This window comes from Sceloporus occidentalis, unplaced genomic scaffold, assembly GCF_023333645.1.
Source record: "Sceloporus occidentalis isolate IW3139 unplaced genomic scaffold, rSceOcc1.0.p SCAF_8, whole genome shotgun sequence".
Taxonomy (NCBI): Eukaryota; Metazoa; Chordata; class Lepidosauria; order Squamata; family Phrynosomatidae; genus Sceloporus; species Sceloporus occidentalis.
Genome location: NW_028316988.1, coordinates 16,087,284 through 16,112,679, shown reverse-complemented (window position 1 = coordinate 16,112,679; position 25,396 = coordinate 16,087,284). Strand labels below are relative to the sequence as shown.

At 44.2% G+C, this 25,396-nt stretch overlaps 2 protein-coding genes across 12 annotated transcripts in view; one reads left to right on the top strand and one right to left on the bottom strand.

The window, feature by feature from the left end:
* The window catches only part of LOC149308035 (potassium channel subfamily T member 1), a 91,103-nt gene extending 75,933 nt beyond the window's left edge, over window positions 1-15,170 (top strand). For 5 of the 11 annotated variants that reach the window (XM_089534955.1, XM_089534964.1, XM_089534959.1 and 2 more), the window contains 14 exons: window positions 1,465-1,681; window positions 3,256-3,361; window positions 4,377-4,549; window positions 4,680-4,751; window positions 5,340-5,474; window positions 5,822-5,933; window positions 6,100-6,201; window positions 6,695-6,778; window positions 7,006-7,134; window positions 7,534-7,554; window positions 8,185-8,491; window positions 11,407-11,469; window positions 13,852-13,936; window positions 14,636-15,170. In XM_089534955.1, the coding sequence (XP_089391081.1) occupies window positions 1,465-1,681; window positions 3,256-3,361; window positions 4,377-4,549; window positions 4,680-4,751; window positions 5,340-5,474; window positions 5,822-5,933; window positions 6,100-6,201; window positions 6,695-6,778; window positions 7,006-7,134; window positions 7,534-7,554; window positions 8,185-8,491; window positions 11,407-11,469; window positions 13,852-13,936; window positions 14,636-14,756 (1,727 nt within the window). In that variant the 3' untranslated portion in view covers window positions 14,757-15,170. Of the gene's footprint in view, window positions 1-1,464; window positions 1,682-3,255; window positions 3,362-4,376; window positions 4,550-4,679; window positions 4,752-5,339; window positions 5,475-5,821; window positions 5,934-6,099; window positions 6,202-6,694; window positions 6,779-7,005; window positions 7,135-7,533; window positions 7,555-8,184; window positions 8,492-11,406; window positions 11,470-13,851; window positions 13,937-14,635 lie in introns of those variants that run through there. The other 6 variants (XM_089534957.1, XM_089534961.1, XM_089534958.1 and 3 more) reach the window with 4 other exon arrangements.
* Window positions 15,171-16,017: 847 nt separating this feature from the next.
* LOC149308034 (uncharacterized) lies at window positions 16,018-22,413 on the bottom strand. Its single transcript, XM_089536845.1, has 7 exons — window positions 22,380-22,413; window positions 21,972-22,094; window positions 20,394-21,305; window positions 19,159-19,752; window positions 17,642-18,517; window positions 16,668-16,721; window positions 16,018-16,598 (listed from the first exon to the last, which is right to left on the bottom strand). Exons 1-7 carry the CDS (start codon window positions 22,411-22,413, stop codon window positions 16,018-16,020), a joined length of 3,174 nt encoding a protein of 1,057 aa, XP_089392971.1.
* Between the last annotated feature and the right edge of the window lie 2,983 nt (window positions 22,414-25,396).

Below are 25,396 nucleotides of genomic sequence, written 5' to 3'. Positions count from 1 at the left end.
ATATTTCCCACCTTTCCTGAATCATCGCTCTCCCTTCCGCAGCCTTGCTTCCTTCGCGCCCACGCAGCAAGCCATTGAAAGACTCCTTCTCTTATCCCTCCTCCAAGTGGAATCAAGGATTGTTCTAAGCATTTCCTGCTCCAGCCTCCCCAGGATCACCAATTAAAGCTTATGGCAAGCGTCTCAAAAAATAAAAGGCCCAGCCAAGACAGTCACCCATAAGGCTGGGCAAGAGGCGGCTAATAATGCGGCTTTATGTCACCATGCGACCCCGCTCATTAATCCACCTACGACCACTTTGCAGAAGAAAGAGCAAGGACCCATTTCGTTTCCCAAAAGAGCTTATTTAGAAGCACACCTTATGCACTCCACTCCCAGGAAGTCTTCCCGGCAGGAGATTTTTTCCACGCCGCTAAAAATGCGAAGTGTGTGCGTCTACCCACCCCTTCTAGACAAACATCCCCTCAATCTTATTTTTTTCCCTTGTTGGAGAAAGAAATCACAATACATTAATATAAAAGAGGAAGGGATTTTGCAACGGCAAACCGCCTCTGCGCAAACCTTGCCAAGAAAAAACCATGATGAGCTTGCTTTCAGGTCGCCGCACTTAGCAGCAACAACAACAACAACAAACATCTGTAGGCAAAAATCAGAGCATTGGGGGGACTACAATTCCCAGAATCCCATAGCCATGATATTGTAATTCTGTGGTTTCTAGTCCCCCAAACCCACTTTTGCACACTCTGGGAAAAGCTGCATTTTGGGAGGTACAAGTGGGCTTCAAAAGCCCGCTTTAAAAGATGAATGGTGGAATATATGGCATTTTAAAATGGCATTTTGTTCTCTTAATGACTGGTGTGTTTTAAAATCATACTTGTTTAATTTCATTTGAAGGCCCATTTTGGTATGTTTTTAATTGTATTTTTTTAAAAATTGTAAGCCCCTTTGGGTCCCATTTTTGTGGAAGTAGCAGGATCAGGATCATCATCATCATCATCATCATCATCATCATCAATGCATGATCATTTCTTGACCAGCTATTCTTGTGGAGTAATGGGCCAAGAATCTGCTCCAAGTTTTAACTGATGTTGCTTGTTTGTTGGCTAACTGTTGCTGTCTCGCACCTTGATCCATGGGGAGAGGCGGGTATGAAATAAATCTTATTAATATTGTATAAGGAACCTGGGTGGCACAGTGGTTTAATGCCATTATTGTCGCCACAAGGTTGTGAGTTCGATCCCAGGGCTCCAAGGTTGATTCAGCCATCCATCCTTTCGTAGGTTAGTAAAATGAGTAACCAGCTTGTTGGGGACAACTGGCTTACAGATTGTAAACTTACAGAGTGCTGAGTTCACTGATAAGGGGTATAGAAATGTAAATGCTATTGTTGTTGTTGTTGTTGTTGTTGTTGTTATTATTATTATTAGAGGTTGTACCTGACACCTTGTCTCTGTCTCTTCCTAGGCACAGTAGCCATGGACTTGCAGAACACAGAGTGTCGCCCCATGAACAACAGCAAACTCACCTTGCCGGCGGAGAATGGATCTGGCAAAAGGAGACCCAGCATCGCTCCAGTTCTGGAGGTGGCCGACAGTTCTTCCCTCTTACCATGCGACATGCTCAGCGACCAGTCGGAAGACGAGATGACTCAGTCGGACGAAGAGGGCCTTCCCGTTATAGAGTTAGTGAGATGTACATCGCTTTGGTTTCGTGCTCGGGGTTCAAATCCAGACCTTGGAGGAAATAAATTACTTTATTGGGCCACATTCCCAGAATCCCCCAATCTAAAATGATGGATGGATACAGTCATCACTCTATATCCATGGTGTTTTTTTTTATCCATGGATTCAAGCATCCATAGCTTTGAAATGTATAACTTCCAGAAAGCAAGCCTTCATTTTGGCATTTTATATAAGGGCTGCCATTTTACTATGCCATTGTATTTAATGGGAATTGAGTATCCATGGATTTTGGTATCCACTGGGGGTCCTGGAACCAAACCCACTGTATGTGTTTAATCTTCTTTTTAAAGTAAGGTTTTAATAGGGTCACTGGATGTCCTAACCGCAAAGGAGGACAAGGCACCGCAAAATGTAGGCCACTCAAGGAAAATGTAGGATATTGCAAAATAAAAGCTAAAAAGTCTAATTTGAACGCATGGTTCCTAGTCATGCTCAAAATGGAGGACATTTTGGACAGGAGCTTGAAATGTAGGTCATGTCCTGGAAAAGGAGGACGTCTGGTCACCCTGGATTTGAAATGGTTGTAATTCTATTGTCGTCTAACTGCTTCAGTCTCAGATTTATACATTTTAACTGTATGTGTTTTCATTGTAATTTCTGCCTTTTTGTAAACCAACTGGGGTGCATTTACACTGCAGCAATAATGCAGTTTGGCGCCACTTTAACGGCCATAGCTCCATCCTACAGAATCCTGGGATTTGTAGTTTGGTGAAGCACCAGCACAGCAAAGGACCACTATATTGAATTGGACTCAAGTGTGCCGAAATCCATGGCTGGTACATGGCACTGTTGCTGTGCTTATTTCTTTTCTCTGCCTTGAAGTGTGCCTGCTAAAGGAACAGCAACTAGGACTAATGGGATGCCATATGGTTAATGAGTGACTTGCTTTAACAGATCTCAGACCGGAGGGCATGTGGTTTCCAGGTCCTTGGGGAAACTACGCATCAAACTGCAAAGGCTGCACTCTGAGATGCATGAGGGAAGCCAAGTGGCTTTTGGGGCACAGCGGAGTGTAAGAAAGCTTTCAAGATTGCCCTCTCTAGATGAGAAGGCCCAGCAAGAATCCCGTTTACTGTTCTACGGAAACATTGCCATGCAAATTTATTATTATTTCCCACAAAAAAGTGGCCTATTTGCATAAATTAACCTCCCATTAACCATTTTTTTCTGCTCAATTTCAGCTCTGTTGCTGGGTAGAGCCATTCTTCTGGCTTTCCTTTCTCCCTGAATCCCAACAGAGCAGTCAGGAGAAGAATGAACGCATTTTGTTGTTGTTGTTAAAATGGTGCCGCAGTGCCACCTTGCGGTTGTCTCTGCCTTGGCAGAATGGCCAGGAGTGTGTTAGAAATGAATTTTGTGTTTAGACTTGGTTCCCATTTCCATGATTTCTCATTATGTATGTATGTATGTATGTGCAAATACAGCTATTTCAAAATCCAAAAAATTCCACATTTTACATTGGAGTGGATGTGGAATTCCACATCTTGACCAGTCTTCTGTTTATGTTCTGCAGATATGTCAAGGGCTATCCACCCAATTCTCCCTACATTGGAAGTTCTCCCACACTGTGCCACCTTCTGCCTGTTAAGGCTCCTTTCTGTTGCTTACGTTTGGATAAGGTAAGCATCTTAGGAGTCTCCAAATGTGGGGTTTTCCCCTTTGCAGGGTTCAAAAATCCATTAAGAAGAAGCGCCCAATTGCCTTCTACTGTAGATATTGTCTGTAGAACATAGGTACAGTCGCCCCTCCATATCCATGGATTTTGCATCCACTGATTCAACCATCCATGGCTTGAAAATATTCAACATAATAAAACCCCAAAAACTAAACCTTGATTTTGCCAATTTATATAAGGGACACCATTTTACTAAGCCATTGTATATAGTGGGATTTCAGCATCCATGGATTTTGATATCCATGCAACATCCTGCAACAAAACCACAGCGATGCAAAAGATCCAGCGTCTATTGTTGAATCCCAAAGTCAGGATTGTCCATGCCATTGTATTTCCAATTTCTACGTATGGTTGTGAAAGCTGGTCAGTGAAGAAAGCTGATGGGAAGAGAATCAATTTATATGAAATGAGGTGCTGAAGGAGAATTTTAAGTATACTGTGGACTTCCCAAAAGTCAGATATGTGTGCACTTTTGATATGTTGCTGTTTGTTCTGCCCCAGTTTCTCAAGGGATCAAGAAATTGATGTATTTCCATTCCATCCCTAATCTGAAATGCCCTAAGTGTATTAGAGCTCTCTTGCAAGTGCCCAAATGTGCATCTTCACAATTTGGTAACAAGGTTTCATTGTAGTACAATTCAAAGACATAGTCAGGTTAGTCTGGAATATCAATATGGAAAGGGATCTTGTAGCACTTTTGAGACTAACAAGTTGTAGCATAAGCTTGGTCTACTTCATCAAATTCAGCAGTTCACTCCATGCATCTGAGGAAGTCGACCAAGTCTATGAAAGCTTACGCTACAACTTCTTTTGCTCAAGTTAGTTTCAAAAGTGCTACAAGACCCCTTTGCATGAGGTTTTGTTGCATTTCTGAAATGTAGTTACCAATTCATAAAGTCATGAAAACATAAACTGCGACGTAGGATCATGGCCACAATTCTTTCCGATCTCTCTCCCAGGGCTGCAAACACAACAGCTATGAAGATGCCAAGGCCTACGGGTTTAAGAACAAACTGATCATTGTGTCGGCTGAGACGGCTGGGAACGGCTTGTATAACTTCATTGTCCCTCTCCGTGCCTACTATCGGTCGCGGAAGGAGTTAAACCCCATCGTGCTGTTGCTGGACAACAAGCAAGTGCTTCCCTTTCCCCGAGATTTAAGGAGGGTCCATTGCTGAGAGTCATGGATGATTTGGGAAACAAAGCGTTACACAGAAGCAAGCCCCCATGAAACGCTTCTCTCTTTCCTTCTCCCTTGGCAGGCCTGATCATCACTTTCTGGAAGCCATCTGCTGTTTCCCAATGGTCTATTACATGGAAGGCACAATTGACAAGTAAGTTTCTTTGTCCGTCATCACAGCCATGAGGAATAGAAACTGGCTTTGGAGACTTTTTTTCCATGTCAATATTTGGTATTTAGCTTCATGAGAGCCAGTGTGGCATAGTAGTTTGAGTGTTGGACTAAAGCTCTGGAGACCAAGTTTTGGTCCCAGTTTATCCATGAAACCTACTAGGTGACTGTGGGCAAATCACATACTCTCAGCCTCAGGGGAAGGCAATGGCAAACGTCCTCTTAATAAATCTTGCCAAGAAAACTCTGTGATAGGTTTGCACTAGGGTCATCATAATTTGGAAATGACTTGAATGCATACAACTGTCTAAGGCAGAAGTATTTAGGAGGACTATTAAGGGGAGAGGAGAAGAAGGTCTCTGGCTCCTGCATAGTTGCCTGCTCCTATGTAACATGGAGCAAAATTACTGGCCATATAAATTATTTGGAAAAGGAGCACTGTCCTGTCATCATTGCACCCTAAATGTCATGCATTCGGGATAATGCAGTTACTTCTTAATGGGTTGCCTACCAACGCTGCTCAAAAAGGCATCCTCATCTCCACTTACCTCTTGGGGTGGGATTCTTTCAGCCTGGACAGTTTGCTGCAGTGTGGCATCATTTACGCCGACAATTTGGTGGTGGTGGATAAGGAGAGTACCATGAGTGCCGAAGAGGACTACATGGCAGATGCCAAGACCATCGTCAACGTCCAAACCATGTTCAGGTAAGATGTCTGTAGTTCTCAGAGGTGCCTGCCTCACCCATTTTTATTCTCGCTGGCATTCCAAAATGGAGACTCACTGCTGGTTGTTTCTTTTAGAGGGGAGGGTGGTTGAGAAAGGGGACTCTTGGACCATAAGTTGGATTTCTTGCTACCATTTGGATCCCATGGAGAAATAAGACAAGGTGCAAGGATGTCCACTTTCTAAACAATGATGGTTCACTTCTGTTGGTGACTTGCACTTGTGAAGGAGCTCACTCAGCAGGTGCAATTCACTTGTTTTGGCCCAGCAGGACCCTTCTTGTGCACATTAAAAGCAAAGTATCTGGTTTCTCCCTTTCCTTTCCCAGGCTTTTTCCAAGTCTAAGTATCATCACAGAGCTGACGCATCCATCCAACATGAGGTTCATGCAGTTCCGAGCAAAGGATAGCTATTCGTTGGCTCTTTCCAAGCTAGAGAAGGTAACTTCAAGAGGGGAAAAAAGTGGTTTTGGCAATGCAGACTTTGTCACAAATAGTGGTTTGTGTTTTTCCTACAGATTCAAATCCTGAAATTTGGCAGGATCCTTCGGTTTGATCTAAAGAGGCGATTTCGCTGCCCATATCTCTGTGTTTCTTCTCCTTACAGAAAGAACGTGAAAATGGCTCCAACTTGGCCTTCATGTTCCGACTGCCATTTGCCGCTGGCCGGGTTTTCAGCATCAGCATGTTGGATACGTTGCTTTACCAGGTCAGAAGGCAAGGAACAAGAAGCCTAGTCATGTATGAGTTTGAGCCTCAGGGATTCTGGTTCTGGTGCAGAAACATGGCTACCTATTCCAAATGCATAGTTGATGAAATTGCCCAGTCATCTTTTTCCAGGCTCTGCAAATTCATCATCTGGTGGGTAAACATCTGGAGATGAACTTCTCAGTACGTAGCTGGGCTCCTCCTCAGAGAGCAGACATGTTCTTTTCCACCAGCGCTGTTCTTGAAGCTTTACCAGACTGATAGAATCTGCTAGAGGGTCCAAAACTGCATTATGATCCAAAATGGCATCCCTGGAAGCTATTTTGGGTTGGAAGATATTCCTGGGCGTCTGAGAGAGGCAATGAAACCTCCCTCCATGGCCTGCCTGTGACCTATGGATCCCACGACTCTCCCACCTTAAGAGGGAGGAATCTGATCTATTAAATATTGCAGGATAACATTAAATTGTTGACAGATCCTCTTCTTCCTTACAGTCATTTGTGAAGGACTACATGATCACCATTACAAGATTGCTGTTGGGCCTGGATACCACCCCTGGCTCTGGCTACCTTTGTGCTGTAAGTGTCCTCCTATGGAACCAAAATGGCAAACTTTGTCATTCATTCCTGCTGGAATTGAAATGTGTCTCCCAGAACTTCTCTGCCCTATTGCTTATCTCCAGAAATTGTAGGCCTCAGCCATAGACTGCCTCCTCCCATTGATGGACCTTGTCCATAAATAGAGGTCTTTGGTTGAAGGAAAGCACAGAAGGTTTGAACATCTCTTTCTTCCCTTTATGAAACAGATGAAAATCACAGAGGATGACCTGTGGATCCGGAGCTATGGCCGTCTCTTCCAGAAACTGTGCTCTTCCAGCGCGGAGATCCCCATTGGCATCTATAGAACGGAGTCCCATATGTTTTCTACCACTGATGTAAGAATCCAAAAGGAAACAGAGACAACATATTTGGCTCTTTGTCCAAGGCAGTAGCTTCACTTTTCCTAGTCCAGTGAAGCAGTAAACTTTAAAGGAACTATTCAGGTAGCTGTACCTAGTTCCCAAAATATGTTCAAAATGAAAACCTCAGACTCATATCCAGAATGGATTCATCACTACCAGCTGCCACTGCTTTAGAAAAATACCCCACAACTCTAGATCCTCTCTACTTTCTATATTTTAATTTAAGCCTGCTGTCAAAAAATCACCTTGAGACAAGCTTTTAGACTGCTCTTGCACACTAGTTGTCAACAAAAGGATGATACATTTTTTCAGATAAGATTCCCCCCCCCCAAAAAAAAAATCATTCCTTTCTCTTCCTTTTCTCTTTCACAGCCTCATGACCTCAGAACACAGGTGAGTATGGTTTCTGTCTGTATATGTCTGCATGAATCCTGATGCTGAAAGTTAAGTGCAATGTTCAGACTTTAGAACTAATGGATAGAAGACGATGCCTATATATACTGTATAAATATGTGTATACACACACACACACATAAACACCTTGTCCTTGCACCTCTGCTAGTGTTGAGCAGACGTATGATTGCACTTGCATTTTTAGCATCATTGAGCTGGAATAAATAGTGCATCCTAGTTTTGTGCATGCAGTGGTAAGCGATGAGAGAGGCAGCGTGGCATAGTGGTTTGAGTGTTGGACTACAACTCTGGGGACCAGGGTTCGATTCCCAGCTCAGCCATGAAACCACTGGGTGACTATGCACAAGTCACATGCTCTCGGCTTCAGCAAACCTTTGAACAAATCTTGCCAAGGAAGCCCCCATGATAGCTTCACCTTAGGGTCGCCATAAATTGGAAATGACTCAGAGGCACACGAGACACACCACAATCCTCATTGGCTGCGGGAAACGCCCTTCAATTCAAAGAATATAAGTGCTCTTATCCTAGTGCAAGACCATGGCCCCAGTGACGCTTCAGGGGTTGGGAAACAGCTTATTGCTTCTCCTTATGGCCTACTGGTGTTCCCAGTCACAGATCTCAATCAATGTGGAAGATTGCGAGGACACCAAAGAGCTTAAAGAGCATTGGAATGCCAAAACAAACCATCAACGAAACTCGTGCCCCACCGAACAATCCGAGCACCCGTTGCTTCGGCGCAAGAGCATGCAGTGGGCACGCCGACTCAGTCGGAAAGGGGCCAACAAACACACGCCCAAAACGGCCGAGTGGATTAACCAACAGAGGTTGAGCCTCTACCGGCGGTCGGAGCGGCAAGAGCTGTCGGAGCTGGTGAAGAACCGGATGAAACATCTGGGCTTGCCCACAACAGGGTACGGTAAGTGGGGGCTTCTTTTTGTTTATGGTGTCTCCAGAGATGCCTCTTTGTTCTTCTCATATCCAGGACAGTTTACCGTTTGGTTATCCATGACTTGCCTTGGATCTGTCTAGAGCAGCGATGGGCTAGTGGTTCTGTTTAGAGACATAGCTATGTTAGTCTGGTATCGGTATACAAAAAGATTTTGGAGCATCTATTAGACTGAGCAAATGACACTGTAGAGTAAGCTCTTGTAGATTTGGTCTTCCAATGGATTGAACACCTTATTATCCTTGTGTGAAGACCATACATCTTTGCCTCTCCATTTGGCATCCTTTTAGGAAGTGGGTAGGGCAGAAAATAACACTAAGTTCCACATACTAAGGATGGGAAGAATATTTAAAAATATTTGAAGATCAGTCCAAAAATGTTTTTCTCAAGCGTTGTTGAGAAACTGATAAGAAGAAGTCTGGATTTGTGGAGGAACCTCATAGCTCAGGACCGATTCTGTTTCTTAAAATTCACACTTTTGTGCAGAAAAGGATGGTCACAGTTGCAAGCACATAACCTAGACTTACACTTTCATGGCTAGCTCATATTCACGATCCCTACGTATCCACGGTGAATATTTTCCTTCGCAGAAAATGCTGTTTCCTGCACTCACCAAAAAACATGCAGACTTTTCACAGAACTAATCCTGAAATATGAATAGTCTTCCAAAATAAAATGTGCCATTTTCAAAGACTGTCTCACAGCAGGGAGACGCTTGCTTAAAATTACATGTCGCTTCCTTCGAGAACTAATTTGGCAAAGAATTACATCCCTGCCGCATACTTCCCTGCCTTTGGGAAATGCAATGAGAGAAGAAAGTAATGGAAACACTGTGGTGGAAGGAGGCGTCCTCAGTGCCGCTATCTTTAAAGTGCTCTCATTCGGCAATTAAAAGAATATAAACGAATATTTTGTGACGAGGGGGGAATCCCTTCTGCTTGAGGTTGCAATGAAAAACCTTTCATTCCATAGCTTTCCTCCTTGGTTTCTTTTACGTCATCCTAAGCTCTTGGCTGTTTCTTCTGTCACACTTCCGATACCTTTGTAAAGCTTTTGAGACCCATGAGATGGCTTCCCGCCTCCATTTGCATGCGGTGCTTTTTGCTTTAAACAGAAATTTGTCCTCGCCAATGGAATTGCCAGCTTTTGGGTGGGTTGGCGACCTTTAGGGACAAATGTCTGGAGCAGCCAAGATTGTCTATTAGGTTCCCAAGATGTACATGGGAAGGGGGTCAACACAGCTTGAATGAAACAGATGCCCATCTTGGATCCCGAAACCTGTAGGAATGTCTTTCCAGATACAACCATGAGCAGATGAGAAAATGGAGGCTTGCATACTTGCACACCAGAGTAAGGAGCCAGCAGTGAAAGTAGCTAGTAGTAAAAGTAAGCCAAGGTTTCACTTCAGTATTTTAGAGGGCTATTGCTCAAGAACATCCCAGGCCCTGAGGTTTTGGGGATGAAATCTGAAATCTAGGGGTGACCACTAGAGATATCGTAAGGAATGGCCCTTGTGATTTCATTCACATATACACTCTTTTCAAGACACCATAAGTCTAGAGAGAAGGATCTAGGCCAGAAATCTCCAAACTTTGGTCCCAGATGTTTTGGACTTCAGCTGCCAAGGTGGTTGGTCTTCTGCGAACTGAAATCCAAAACACCTGGAGCACCAAAGTTTGGGAATTACTGATCTAGGTGCATATTGTCTTCAGGATTCTGCTTTCACCCTGAGATTCTTCCACTTTGCCCTTCGGTTTGCAGAACAGCCCCGCCATCCAGAAACCCTAATATTGAAAATACTCCTATTGAGTAATAGCCTTCTCTGCAGCAAAGGTCCTCCTACAGAGTTTATGCAAAAGCACATCCTATAATTCCTAGCCATTTTAATTAAATTTCCTATTGTCGATTCAGTCCATAGTGCTTATTCCTGGTCGGTGGAGGTGTTGGATTTAGAGAGGAATAGGTTGCTAAGTGCTTTCTGAATCATCCGTTCAAATGGTTTCAACCTCCAGAACTCCTTGTAAGACACGTAGGAGGTACCTGACATTTGGAGATTTAAATGGGTTCATTACCTTCCTGGGAAACTCTGAGACTTGTCCTTCCATGAGGATGTCTTCTACACTTCATATTCTTCAAAACATTACAATTCCCAGGTTCCTGGGTGGAGGAAACCCATCACAGTTGAAGTGGTAGAAACCCAACCTAGGCTTGTAGTTCAGAAATCAAGCTTTACAATGGGGGGCAAGTCTTTGGGGGTCCCGGACCAACTTCTTTTGGATCACCCCATGCTCTGTACCCCATCCAGGCAAGCCCAAATACTTCCATTTTATCTCTACGGTCCTTCTCCAAATGGCATCAGGAAGTGACTTTCCTGCCGCCATTTGGAGAAGGAATCTTAGTACTATAATTGTGTAATGTGGATGTCCCATGTTAATTTCTTGGGAGGGAGGAGGTTTAATGGATCAATGGCCCCTGGTCCTCTGATAGTGATCTGTCAAATCCAATTTTTATTTTTATCTTTTTAAGAAATTGTTTTGCGCATGTCATTTATTAGCGTCCGCATCTACACTGCACCATGGACCGAACAATTAATTTGGCTTCCTTTTCATTTGTCTCTATTTTGATTTTTCTTTTATCTATATATCTATATCTATATATGTATGTATATGCTTTGGACTATATTTTTGCCCATGTAATCGCAAAAGCTGGTTTCTGGATATTTTTCTGAATCGCTGCTCGCTGATCTTTCTCTTCTCTTTCTCTCCGTTTTGTGTCCGTGCTTCTTATTTCTTCCTTTTGGTTCCTGTTTCTCTCATTTTCCTTTGATTCTGTTCCGTTCCTTTATTACTTTCCCCCCTTTTCTTTCTTCTCTGTGTGTTCTGTAGAGGATGTAGCAAATTTAACAGCCTGTGATGTGATGAATCGGGTAAACCTTGGATATTTGCAAGGTAAATCTTTTCTCCTCCGGGAGACAGGCTTGACTCATGGTGTCACGGCATGATATATAACATACCCATTGAAGCCAGGGTGAACACCTCTCCCATGAGACATGTGCCAGATGGGTAGCCATTGGGTTTAGCGTCACGACAGTTGGGAAGTTTAGGAAATATAATATGATCACAGCCAAAAACATGGAGGCCTTGCATGAAGGCATGATAGCAAGGCTGTGCTTTTCTTTCTGGCCTTCCAAAATGCCTCCTCCAAGCCAAGTTAGAAGCTACTGAGAGCCTAATTCTAAGGAGAGGTGTATTGGTTGATTTTGGAAATTAAAAAGTCCGGCATGAGTATACTGTGGAGTGTAAGTTGTTATGCTCCATCAGTGTTGTATAGGAAATTGGCATAGGCGTCTATTTTTCTGAGCGCCTTCCCCTGCCCCTCAAAAAAGGTAGTCATGAGAACCCATTATATGTAGCTAAATCATGGCTTGGAATGAATCAAAATGGTTCCCTGAGTCACCAGCATCTCCGCATGAGAGCTGCTGTTAGGCATTAACATCGCCTTGGAAATGCGATGCACAAGGTGCAATTCATTATGCATTTGGACAGGAGAGTTCTGGGCATTTAAAGGAGGTGATAAATGTGAGGGAATGACCTTAGCCAAGGCCCATTGCCCACAAAGGTCCGACGGTCTGAGCGTGGAGTGAAATTCCATGTGGTCAGGAAGGCGAATCAAAGGAACACATATAATTTTTGGAATCACTGCTCTGCCTGGAGATCCTGCATTGAGGGACCTCTTCCAAGTCTATGACTCTAAGTAGGTTTCTTGTTCATCTATGACATAGAGTTGGAAGGGGTCCCTCCATGCAGGATCTCCAGACAGAGCAGTGATTCCAAAAATTTTCATCCTCCAGATGTTTTGGACTTCAATTCCAGAGTCCCCAGCCAACTTGGCCAACCATTCTGGGAGCTGAAGTCCAAGACATCCGTAGGACCAGAGTTTGGGAGCTACTGAGCTAGAGCATCTCCAGCAGGGAGCCTCTTCTGAAGACATCCAGAGGAGGAGATTTGATCTGAGGGCCCTGCTAGTAGATGATCTGCAAAGCCTTCCAAGATATTCTGTTGCCCAAGGCAAAGAACAAGATTCCAGCTCCACAAAGCTGTTGGATTAATAGCACTAAGAACCATTGGTCTGGAAAGACCCTGAGTAATTTTTCATTTAGAAGGTCCCCTTCCCTCGCTGCCCCAAGGAAGGATTCCATGGAAATCCCATTCAACCCAGCATTTTATCTCCCACATCCCTGAAGCAATCCTCTATACAAGACTGTGCAAATACCACAAAGCAGATCAACTTAGAAAAACTAAGCCTGATGCTAGAACTGTACCAAATTTTCTCCAGTTACTGGTATTTTGGAGGGTGATAGAAAGTCTGGGGATAAAGTTAGAAATCGTTCCTGGAAAACCCTTCTTGTTAGGTATCTTCAAATCGACTCTGCCTGACGGATGGTGACCCTCACCTAGACTTCTCTTGGCAAGATTTATTATTCAAAGGCCTTCCTCTCAGGCTGAGAGAGTGTGACTGAGTTTCTGTGGTTTCAGAACCACGAAGCTGTGGTTTCCATAGAATCAGTTATTCATTTTATGATTTGCAAACATCTCCGCTTGCATGTGCATGGTTGAATATCTGGGGCCTTCTGATACATCAGTCCTCTGCTTTCCATGAGCATCGCCGTTTTTGTGCCTCCATGCTTCTGTTGTTGCACCACACTGCCTCATATGTGGAGTGCTGGTTTCTCACAAATCTGCTCATGGCCATTCCCTTTGGGGAGGGCGGTTGTTCCACCTTTAAGGCACGCTTGTGCCATTGCGGGTGGGATTATATGTGGAGTTTTAAGCCAAGGACAACTGTGAACATGGCCACTTCTGCATGCCTTGTCATAGACCTTGGTAGTACAAATCACAGACCTGAACAGTCCCATTGAACCTGTATTGGGAAGCAGAAATGGCTTTTACTTGGCAGTTGAGATCCTACATCTGAGTTGCATAGTGTGAATCCCTGCATGCAGATTTAGGCATGGATTCTGCTGCAAAAACCCCTGGGATGAGTATCAGCTTTGCACAATTGAATGCACAAATCCATGTGCAAAGCAGTCTGCAGGGGCACCACATGTGCAACTCTTCTTACTGAACCTTGAAGTAAATGCAGACAGCCCACAAGGGATAAAGTGGTTCAACTGCTGCCATAAGAGAACTGCTACCTGCATAAGATGCCAAACAGGATTCTGGGAACAATTATGATTTCACAAAGACACCCCCCAAAAGGTCTGATATTCTTTAACTAGCATTTTTCTATTACTTGGATACTTTACCAGTCACCCATGTCTTTTCTTGCAGATGAAATGAATGACCACCAGAATACATTATCCTACGTTCTCATCAATCCCCCTCCGGACACACGGCTGGAACTCAACGACATAGTGTATGTATGGCATTTCTAGAGAGGATTTTTGAAACAATACAGTACCATGTGAATAAGTCAAGGAAGGGAGGAAGGATAGAAGGGGAAATGATCAGCAGAATGGGATAGGGAATCTGTCTGAATTAAGGATGGATTTACTCCAAAATCAGTCTGCTACATCATACACTCTTTACTGCACTACACTCCATATCACTGCATCACATTGCATCACATTGATCACATTGGACTGCATGGCATCACACTGCATCACACTGAACTGCATGGCAACACACTATTACACTGCATCACATTGGACCACACTGTATTTCACTGCGCACCACTGAAGCACATTGTGCCACACTGCATCTTACTTTGTACCACTGAAGCACATTGTGCCTCACTTCACTGCACTTACTCAGCAAGCATCTCGCTGTAACGCATTGCATCTCACTGCACTGTACCATATCTCACAGGACTTGACTGCATATCACTGTGCCAACACTATACAATATACTATACAATTCAGCTAGTGGCTGCAGTGATGTGTTATGTGCAATGTATCCAGAGAGAAGGAAGGACAGATAGGAAGAAACTGTCTTAGTTTTTTAAAAGGTCCAGAGGTATCACCCATGGCTGTGTCTTGCATATGGCCTTTGGGCTGCATGGTGCCCACCTGTGGCTACATAGTGTCATTAACTTGACATCTCTGTTTCGACACAGGTACTTAATACGGCCTGACCCCTTAGCTCATGTGGAAAATGAGAATCACAGTCGAAAGAGCAGCTGCGGCAACAAACAGGACCCTTGTAGCCCCGAAACGAGAGACGAGACACAACTCTGAGCACCTCTTTCCTTTTTGCATGGAATGCAAACACTTTCCCTTCTCGTTCATGCATGGAACTGAAACAGAATTAACAACAAACTTTTGCGTTGAAGGGGAGGAGCAGTTTTCTACGCGGACATACGGTGCCATAGATTAAAAAAAAACCAAAACAGCTGGTAAAGACAAACTATTGTTTGGCCCCTTGATGTCCGCTTAAACCTTGTGACTTTGAGACCAGTCGGGTTTCCAACTTGGCTTTGTCTCTCCTAGAACAGTCTCTGACATCGGGTTCCAAGGAGTTGGGACGTAAAGGGACGCCTGATTCATTTGAAGACTGGATGATTTGTACAAGCCTTGGTTTTAAACTTTTTGTTTTCCATTTTGGAGGGACGAGTGGGTGGGGAAGATTAAAAATGTACCACAACTCGTGAATATTTTTTAAAATCTTCATTGGTGTTGGCCAGAAAGTAGTAGAGTCCACGAAGATGCTGCTGCACTGGAAGCTTCATTCATTCGATCAAGAAGGAAAGCAACCTTCAACAAATGGAGAACCATCACACCGTTAGGGTTGGTTGGGATTTTAGGGGTGATTCCTTATGGTTTCCTTGCTCTCTCCATAACCATTCAATGGTGGTCAGTAGGTGAGTGGATGGTTTGGAGGAATTCAGAAAAATTTGTCATACAAAAGGAGTCTTTTGTAGACATACCTGGCCAAAGACCTGGCTGGCAACCATTCTAGCAGAGTGGAGACTTCCATCCAGGAGGGTTGGTGGGTCATTGAAACAAAACGTTGGTAGGAAACTACCATCCAGGTGTAGGGTTGCCAGAGTGAAAATTGGAAGCGGCTCCTGTACCTTTAATGGTTATTTGTTGTGTGCCTTCAAGTCATTTTTGAGTTATGGTGACCCTAAGGTGGACTTATGAAATTTCCATGGCAGAATTTGTTCAGAGGGGGTTTGTTGGGCATTATGTAAGTCAAAATAATGCTAGAGGAGGTAGGTGTATTCTTGCAAATGAACAACCCCAACAGAGAAGGGTTTACACTAGACAATACATAGGTCATGCTGGCTCAAGACAAGTTGACATACATGCACTATTTATTATTTACTTTCATGGATGGATGCCATTTTTTAAAAAGCAACTTTGGAATGAAATACGGATAGACGTTAACATGATTTTCTTTCATGAATGGATGCTATTTTTGCAAAACAGTGACACTGGGATAAAATAGCTAAAGATTTCAACAGACCCCCACTGGTCTCATTGGCTTCAATGGCTTCTACCCTAGCTCTCCAGTCTGATCCTCATATTCTCCTTGTGGTTCATCCTCTTCAGACAGAAGAGGAAAGTTAATCTGGCACATTTTCTGAACCACAGGGCAGCAGGAGGTGATGGCGGTGGTGAGCTCTTCATAGCCATCTCCCTGAGCATCCGAATAAGGCCTTTCACTGCAGCTCCGGCTAGAGATGGATGTCTCCATCAGGGACAGGTTTGCCTCTATCCTGTAGAGAAAGCACCTGGAGGCATCATAGCAGGAGTCTGAAAGCATCACATTAGAGTATGCACTAGGTGTATCCTGTCCACCTTCCATCAAGTCTTGGCCAAGAGCGCCAAGGGGAATTGCTTCCAAAGACCCTTCCGCATCCACAATTTCTTCTCCTGAGTCTGTATTTCTGGGAGAGTAGGTGTCCATGGAGTGATCCACCACCCTTCCAGTTTCTACAGCCTTTAGGATACCTACCCTCCCAACCTCATTTTTCAGAATCAGTTGTGTAGAGGTCTCCTCAGTAAGTGGCATTGCGCTGGCCACAGGAGGACAAAGTTCCTCATAAGTGGATTCAGCATCATTTTCACATTGCGCAGTCTGAGAAACTCCAGTGGGAGGCGGAAGGGCTGGCAAATCTCTTGAATGCCGGGGTTCTTCTGGTAGCGACTTCTCGGAGTTCTCATCCTGGCTGAAGCAAGCGAAGGCCCTTTCACGTTCTGTAAAATCAGACATAAAAGCAAGATCAGTGCCAAACCGGTGATGTTTGCTCAATTCTGCTAGTGAGAGAACCAGCACATTAAGTTAATGGAGAAGTGGACAAGGTGTGGCCCAAAGGCTGCTTATGGTTCTGGCGCTGTTTTTGTGCCTTTAGATCTGTCCAGATTTCTCAGCTTTCTGTCTGGTCAAAAAGAAGAGGTGGATTGTAATATGCCATTGTGTATAATGGGACTTGAGCTTTCTTAGATTTTGGTATCCATATGGGATCCTGCATTTTGGTACTCATATGGAACCCATTTGGTATCCATATGGGATCCACCCCCAGTGGATACCAAAGGCCCACTGGTAATGACCATCCAGCTACATCTGGAAGTTGGTTTTGAATCTGGGCATTTGGGGCAGGTTGTGTAAACTCCAGAGAGACCCAAGGTAGAAAATTGTCTTTCATACCCACTGCAGTTGTCCTGCTTAGATACATGATACGCCTTCTTATGAGTGCAGAAGGTAGCAGGCTGAAATCCCTGACATCTCAAAGGAAAGGGCTGGAAAGTAGCAAGACTGAGGAAGATCCTTGCCTAAGACTTTGGAGGTGCATTGGGAAGCTTGTCTTTCATCTCTGGCAGCCAATTATTTTTGGACACATTTGGCCCGTTAACTCATAAATATGATATGTACATCATAAGATTAGGCTAGACTAGACTTGACTAATATCAGAGTAGGCATCCTTAGTCAAGTCTAGCCTAGCCTAATCTTATGATGTACATATCACATTTATGAGTTAATGGGCCAAATGTGTCCAAAAATAATTGGCTGCCAGAGATGAAAGACAAGCTTCCCAATGCACCTCCTGAAAACAAAACTGCCAGCAGAACTTTTAGGCTATGTTCATTAATGTAGGATCTCAGCCATTAACTGTTACCTTTTAGGTGGATTGTACTAGTAGAGGACTGTCGGGTGACCACATCTCGCATTCTTCTGGAGGTCCTGGGGCTAGAATTCCAATGAGTATGTGTTCTCTGAACTATTGAGTGTGCACTGGAGTTTTTAAAACCACATCTTGAGCATTTCCACTCTTTCTCCATGATGAACGACTCCTTTTTCAAACCAATGGCTGGGTTTTGTTGTGAGCCCCTGGCTTTCCTATATTCAGGATGCCTTCTCCTTACTTGAGAGATATCACCTAACTGTTGGGAAGATCTCGCTCTTATCCTAGGATGGTCGGCATCACAGCGCATCTCAATAGGGGTTTCCTTTGGATAGGTGAGGCCATTCTCTTCTGACTGGCTGGATGTGCTGGGTATAGAAGAGGTGGAGGTTGTAGAGCTAGTTGGATGGGGACAACGGTCACGGAGTGGTTTCCATTCCTGTCTCGTGTTCACTTTGCTTGCCGACAAGGAAAAGTCAGAGTAAAGACCAGTCTTCCAAGTTGACTCTCCACTTCTGATCCTGTGCTTAGAATGTCTTCTCTGCACCAAGCTTTCTTGCCACAGTTTCACCCGAGAGGCCTTGTCGGATTGAGGGGACACCAAGCACGCTTGGTGGTGATGGCTAGGTCTCCAAAGAGATGAAGCCTTCCTCCGTATTGCTGACCAGTGATGGGAAGTGTGGGAGTGAAATCCACTTGGCTGAGATTCCTTCCTCTTAGAAGAGATCTCGCAAGCCCATTTATGGTCTTTCTCCATCTTCAGGGCACTTCCATCATGGAAATCTATATGGACCAATGCTTGCGGGCACTGGAGGCCTCCAAGGTGAATCTCGGGGTGTGAAACTGGTCTTTCAACAGATTTCTCCAAAGCTGAAAGCAAATGAATAGGAGTGAGGAATGAGGAGAACAAAACCAAAATCACAGCTAGAGATGGCCTCCTGAAATTCATCCAACTCCCAGCTATGCAGGAAAACACCGTGGGCCCTCTACATTCACTGGGGTTAGGGGCACAGGACCCCTGTGAAAGTGGAAAAATGCAAATATAAAAAACCCCTTTCCCCCCCCCCCCCCAAACTTGAGAGAACACCTTTCTAGGAACCTCTAGGTCCTCCAGCAAACCTTTATGGTCAATGTCTGCTGGAAGTTGACCATAGAATCACATTGGAGGATCTACAAATGCCTAGAGAAGTGTTTCCACTGGGAATCTCTAGGTATTCCAGCACAACTCTATAGTCAATGTCTACCAGATGCTGACCATAAAGTCATGCTGGAGGACCTAGAGGTACCTAGAGAGAACATATTAATAAAGTCTGAGAATAATCAACTCCACAAAAGTCAAAGCTGAAAATGTGGAGGGCCAGCTTTGAATTGTGCTCAGAAGTAAACCAGCAAGACTATTGCAACAAGGAAGTTGTGTGCTCCCTATAGCCTGCTGAACAAACTGCTTGAAAAGACACAGTGAATGTGCATGATTCTTGGGGGTGTTTATTTGTGTTGTGTTGCCCACTCACCACAATTTTTTCTTTCCACCTGACTGGAAGCAGCATGACAGGAGTCACAGGATGCACGCTGTCTCTCCGCCGAACATTGCTGTTCACTGCCACAGCCCTTCGCACATGCAGTGACTTTGTCTGCTCTTTCTTCGCATGCCTTGTGCATTCCGTCAGTGTTTTCCTCGTGCATGTGGCAATGCGATTGATGCATGGCAGGGCCCCCTACTTCTGTTCCTGCCTCGTGAAGAGTCACAACTGTTTTACCCGCAGCATCCATCGACAACACTGCAACCAGAGGCTTCTGGGATGAAGACTCCTTCTGTTCCGCATGGGAAGTTCTACAGTTTTCGCTTGAACAGCCATAAGACATCCTTCTCACCATGTGGCCTGTTTCAAAACCGGCTGCTGTATTCTCGACAACTGGAAAGCTGCAAAGGATGTGTGGCTCCGTGTTTGAAGGTCTCTCCTCATTCAAGAATGATCGGCTCATCTGGTTCTGGTAGGTTTGCCTACTCTTGGTCCTGTGTTCAAAGTGGACGCAATTGCAATATCGTCGAAAGTGGCAAAAGCAGCAGAGAATCAGACATATCACTAAACAAATAAGGATCCCTCCTGTATATGGAAAGAAAGAAAAATGACATAGTTGTTGGTTTGAGCTGTTATATTTTTATTCTTCAAGAAGCAAAAGGCAGACTCCAATGGGGAACATGGGAAATTAGCTTAAACCTCAGAAGTGTGTCCCTCTCCAGATGTTGCTGGACTCCAACTCTCATCATCCTCAGCCAACATGGTCAATGGTGAGAGAGGAAAGTAGCCCAGCCAACATTTCCATACAACTGCTACACATGGTCAGACCAATGCTTGATCTGTACAGTATGCACCAATGAGCATCAGAACACTCCGTTGCACATCAGGACACTGGGTAGGAAGTGGCAGAGCACAACAGGCGTGCCCAATGCTAATCAGAAAGGTCCAATGAACATCAGAAGTGCCAATATGTATCAGAAGCACCCAATGTGCATCAGAAATGCCCAATAAACATCAGAAGTGCTCCACGTGCATCAGATGTGCCCAATGTACATCGGAAGCATCCAACATACTTCGGAAGTGGAGCACTCTTGCTAGTGCTGGATGCATCTTTTCATAATTCACTAACAGGGTCTTGTTGCATTTTTGCAACGCAGTTACACATTTGTACAATTACAAAATATGGACTGTGATGAAGAATCTCAACAATCATTTCCAGCACTTACCTAGAAATCCATAAAGCAAGCTGAGGTTCCAAAACCCCGATGTTGCAACGTGTGTGGCTGCTACTGATGATGATGATGAAGATGATGGAAATGAAGAAGAAGATGAGGACAAAGATGAAGATGGAGCCTGAAGTTCAGATCGAAGGGAGCAACCTTCAGGCCTTGTGCTTGCCACCAGCTGTCCAGCAAGGCTAGGAGGCCCATCACAAGTGACCCCATCGGGAGACTGAATTTTAGCCAGCAACGGCACCAAGGAGACCACCAGCTGGCAAGTACACTCCCATGGATTTTCATGAAGAAACAGGAGGCTGATGGAACTTGGAAGGGTGGGCAGGACAGTCAACCTGTTTTGAAACAGGAGGAGATGCTTGAGGGCTTGCAAAGGTTGGAAGACCTCATGGTTGATAAAGAGGATCCTGTTGTTTGATAAGTCCAACTTCGTCAGCAGAGGCATCCCATAAAAAGTGTCCATGGGGAGATACTGAATCAGATTGGAAGACACAACCAGTTCGCCGAGTCTGGTTAAGCTTTCAAACATTCTAGGAGGAAGGTAGGTAATTCGGTTTCCTCCGAGATGAAGCCTGAGGAGTACAGGCATCTCCAGGAACCATGATCTTCTCAAGATGTCCAAGCTGTTGTTGGTTAGAATCAACTCGTGCAGGAAGAGAAGGCCGGAGAAAGCCATGGGTTCGATCATGCAGCTGTGCAGATGGTTGTTGCTGAGGTTCAAAACTCTCAGGCTGTTGACATGAACCGAGGAAAATGTGAAGTCGTTCAGTGAAGAAATGGGGCACCCCGTGATCGACAAGAAATGGAGGTGGGGGAATTTGGTGAAGCAGAATGGTGGTATCTTGCTAAGGTTTCCATGGTGCAGGACTATCTTCTGTGTGTGATTTGACAGACCTGCTAAAACTAGAAGATGGAGAAGAGGGAAAGGAGAAGACAATTAGAAACGGTAGTTTCCATGGTCCTTATAAGACCCCACCATGTCCCCATGGGAAAGAAAACACAGTGGGCCCATAGCATCCAACGGGGTTGGGTTCAAGGACCCCCTGTGGATATCAAAATCCATGGATGCACAAGTCCCATTAAATGCAATGGCAAAATAAAATGATGTCTTTTATATAAAATGGTAAAAATCAAGGTTTACACTTTGATATCTGTGTGTGTCTGTGTATTCAGTCCATGGATGGTTGAATCTGTACCTACAGACTCCATGGATATGTAGTTTGACTGTAACCATTTAAAAAGAGTTGCCACTTCTGGAATTCTCCAGAAGGGATTGGTTTTGATTAGGCCAAGTCACAGGCTGCACCTGCACTGCAGAAAGAATCCGGTTTGACACTGCTTTAACTGCCATGGCTCCATGCTATGGGATCCTGGGGTCTGTAATTTTGGGGGGCACCAGAGCTCTCTGACAGAGAAGGTGAACTATCTTACCAAACTACAAATCCCTAGATTCCATGGCCTGGAGCCATGGCAGTTAAAGCGGTGTCAAACTGCGTGAATTCTACAGTGTAGTTGCAGCCTCAGAAATGGGATCAATGACAGTGGAGGAGCGAATGAGGACAAACTCACCTTTTCTGAGTGATGAGAAATGCTCGCACTGTGCCACATAGACAGAGCAGCGATGGCATGCAGGAGGACAAGGCCAGGCAGCGACCGCAAAAAGCAGCAGCAAAGCAGCAAGGAACGACACACCTGTGGAGGACAAAATATAAAGGAATCCCATCACTCTTGGAGCCCAAGGTGTAGAAATACCAGCCTCAGAAGGAGCTGAGAGGTAAGCTGCATGCCATGTGAAAATCGGTGTCTGATCTGGTCAAACAATTGCAATGCAGGACCAGTCTCTTTCACTTGCTGCAGTCTAAAGTTGATCTCTGCATCCCTGGTGCTGAAAAAAAGATACCTTCTGGATCTGGAGTTTTCTTTTTTTAAAGGATTTTAAAAGAGTCTTGTTTAAAAAAAACGTTTGAAGTAACTTACCATTTTGTCCGAGAAGCATCCTGAGTCTGGTCATTGCAAACGTCAATGGCGTTTGTCCCAGGCTGCTTCTTCTACCACTCCGACTCCAGGTTCATACAGTAGTTTGGGAAGTGACTCGTTCGACCGGATAGAAAAACTGGTTATAGATGCCCAGTCATCTGAATAAACCAGGGAACTAGAACACTAATGTTAGAGACATTGGAGACAATGAGGCAGATCCAGACGTAATCTTATTTCGCCTTCCACAAGCTAGAGTATTGCCTCTGTATTTGGCTATACCACAGATATCAAATATTGAACCCTACACCACAATATTCAGAAATTAAAGGATGGGGAGGGAGTTAAATGAAGGGAGCCGATCTCATAATGTCGTCCTTCCCTGGGCGCATGCATGGCTTCATTTCTTAAGCTTGTGCTGATTCCATTCGGAACAGGAAAAATGAAGGGAAGGTTTATTATAACTATCATTCCCACTATTACAATTCTGATTATTACTGTAAGAAAAAGGGAATCTGAGACCTTTAAGGGCATATAAGCAAGACTGAATCAATAAATAAATTAAACACAGACAGACACACACAAACAGGACTCTAGCAGGAATCAAAAGGCCACCTTTTCCTGTTTTTATTCATCAGAAATGGTTTGGGCCCGAGCAGATTATTTTAAACAGAAGTATACTTTTGACTGGCATGTCCTTGCTATGAAAGCATGCCAGCAGGTACAGATCCAAACATCTTCATTGCAAAATTATATTCCGAATCAACACACATTATTCAAAAAGCTAAGGGACAAACAGTTGGAAGACATAACCCTGTTAGTTTGGATCAGTATGCAAAAGAATTCTGGAGCACCTTTGAGAAAGAATTTGGTAACATAAACTTCCATAGACTTGGTCTACTTCATGAAGTGTATTCCATGCAAGGGATGAAGTAGATTTAGTCTACAAAGGTTTATGCTTCTTGTTGTTCTTGTGTGCCTTTAAGTCATTTCTGACTTATGTTGACCCTATCATGGGTTTTTCTTGGCAGAATGTTCAGAAGGGATTGGCCATTGCCTTCCTCTGAGGCTGAGAGAGTGTGACTTGCCCAAGGTTGCCCAGTGTGTTTCCATGGCTGAGCAGGGATTCAAACCCGGGTTTCCAATGTCAACATTCAAACCATGCTTCCAACTTCTTTCCCTCTGTTACAAGATCCCTTTGCATAAAGATAAACAGTGTGGGAACCATAAAATGAAATGGGAGAGGCGAAAAAACTAAATAGGAAACTAGAATTCCTGTTACAAACAAATATTAAGAAAAAAGACCCCTGTTAAGAGGGAATTTTAGTGATGTTGGTCTCTTGCAGATGACATAGTCATAACACTTTAGTTGCTATGGCTGCACTCCATATAATCCTGGGGTTTCTAGTCTCGCAAGAGAAGTATTTCAAATGCAAGAGCCATAATGCCTCACCACACTACAGATCCCAGACTTCCAGAGGATGCAGCTACAGGCATTAAAGTACAATCATAGTACTACCGTTGCATCATGTGGAAGAGAAAGCTATAGCACACATCAAGCATTTAGCCATCGTCAATAAATATCCTGAGCAAAAGTTAGTAAGTAGTATGAACATACATCAAAAGATCAGTACAATATATTTTCACTGTGAGACCATAACTAAGACTGAAAGAACAGTGTAACACTTAGCTATTAGGGGTGTGTCTGAAATTCGGCATCATGGCTTGGGAAAACAAATCTTTAGGATTCATGGGCTGCAATCTTTCTATAGCATGATAAATGCCATTATGCAAATAGTTGTACTTTCTCAGAGATAGTCCAATAATAGCATCCTGACCAGGACTGCATAAGCCTTGTGATGCCGACACCAATCGTTGTGTACTTGGGCCTAGGAAGTTCCAGAAATGCAGTCTTAAGTATTATGAGGAGCCGGATTGACTGTTGATCAAGGAGAGAGCTGTCCCTCTATTGCATGGCCAGTTGCCCAAAGGCAGCCTAACTTTGCTCAAGTAAATTTGTACAACCATTAAATAAGTTCTTGGTCCCATCACTTGAGATACACCAAGGCTGTTGCAATTGCACCCGCCATTGAACGTCAGGCAAGGAGCATGGAGTTGGATTAGATCAGGGCAGTGATGGGTGGTGGCTCTCATGTCAATGGGACAGAGATTCAGGTCTTGGACTTGAAGCCCTACATGGTTTGGGTCCAGGTTACCTACAAGATCACCTATTCCTATATAATCCAGTGTCCTCTGGGGGACATTGACTTCAACCAACCAGGACTAGACTGGCAATGGTTAGCCAGAGGACATTTTCATCGGCCGCCCCTAGACAAGGGAATGACCTGCCAGGAGAGATTTGGTGGCTAAATATGCTGTCTGATTTTTAAGTACTGAAGACCAATCTCTTCTGGCAGGCCATGAAATCCATGACATCTCCAAGGAAGAGGTGGCCATTCTAGTCTGTTGCAACCAAAGAGTTTTGTGGCATCTAAAGACTATCAGGATTGATGTGGCCTAAGCTTCCCTGAACCGCAGCCTGTTTCTATCAGGTGCTCCATGCATCGGAAGGCAACAGGTTACAAAGACCTATGTCAGATAAACATAAAGCCCATGTGGCTCTTTGGTATACATGAAAAACGTTGTGCCATAGCAGTCAACCCCAAACCAACATCTTCCATATGTGTTCAACTACAAGCCCTATATTCCACAACCAGAAGTACCATTGTGTAGGTCTGAACGGATGAGAAGCTCTAGAGTGCACCACCAGCTGGGAACTGTCCAATGTCCACCAAGGTTGGCCAAACCTCAATGTCCATTCTGAAAGTTGCTTTGATAGGATGCACAGTGAAAGATTGAGTTCCCCAGATGGCAGGAGGCAACATCATGAGAAACATTGTGAAAAGTACATTTAAGATGCCTAGCACAGGACTTCTCACCTTCAGAATGTGTCTTCAGAATATGCCCAAGATGTTCTAGAATGTGGCATTGTGAGGAACTTGGTGTTGTTTCTGAAGTAG

Coding starts and splice junctions, on each gene's coding strand:
- LOC149308034 (XM_089536845.1), bottom strand. CDS start 22,413: ATGACCAGACTCAGGATGCTTCTCGGACAAAATG. Junction 22,095..22,379: donor GATGCTTCTCGGACAAAATG/GTAAGTTACTTC, acceptor TGTCCTCCACAG/GTGTGTCGTTCCTTGCTGCT. Junction 16,722..17,641: donor TAGTACAATCCACCTAAAAG/GTAACAGTTAAT, acceptor CTGATTTTACAG/AACGTGAAAGGGCCTTCGCT.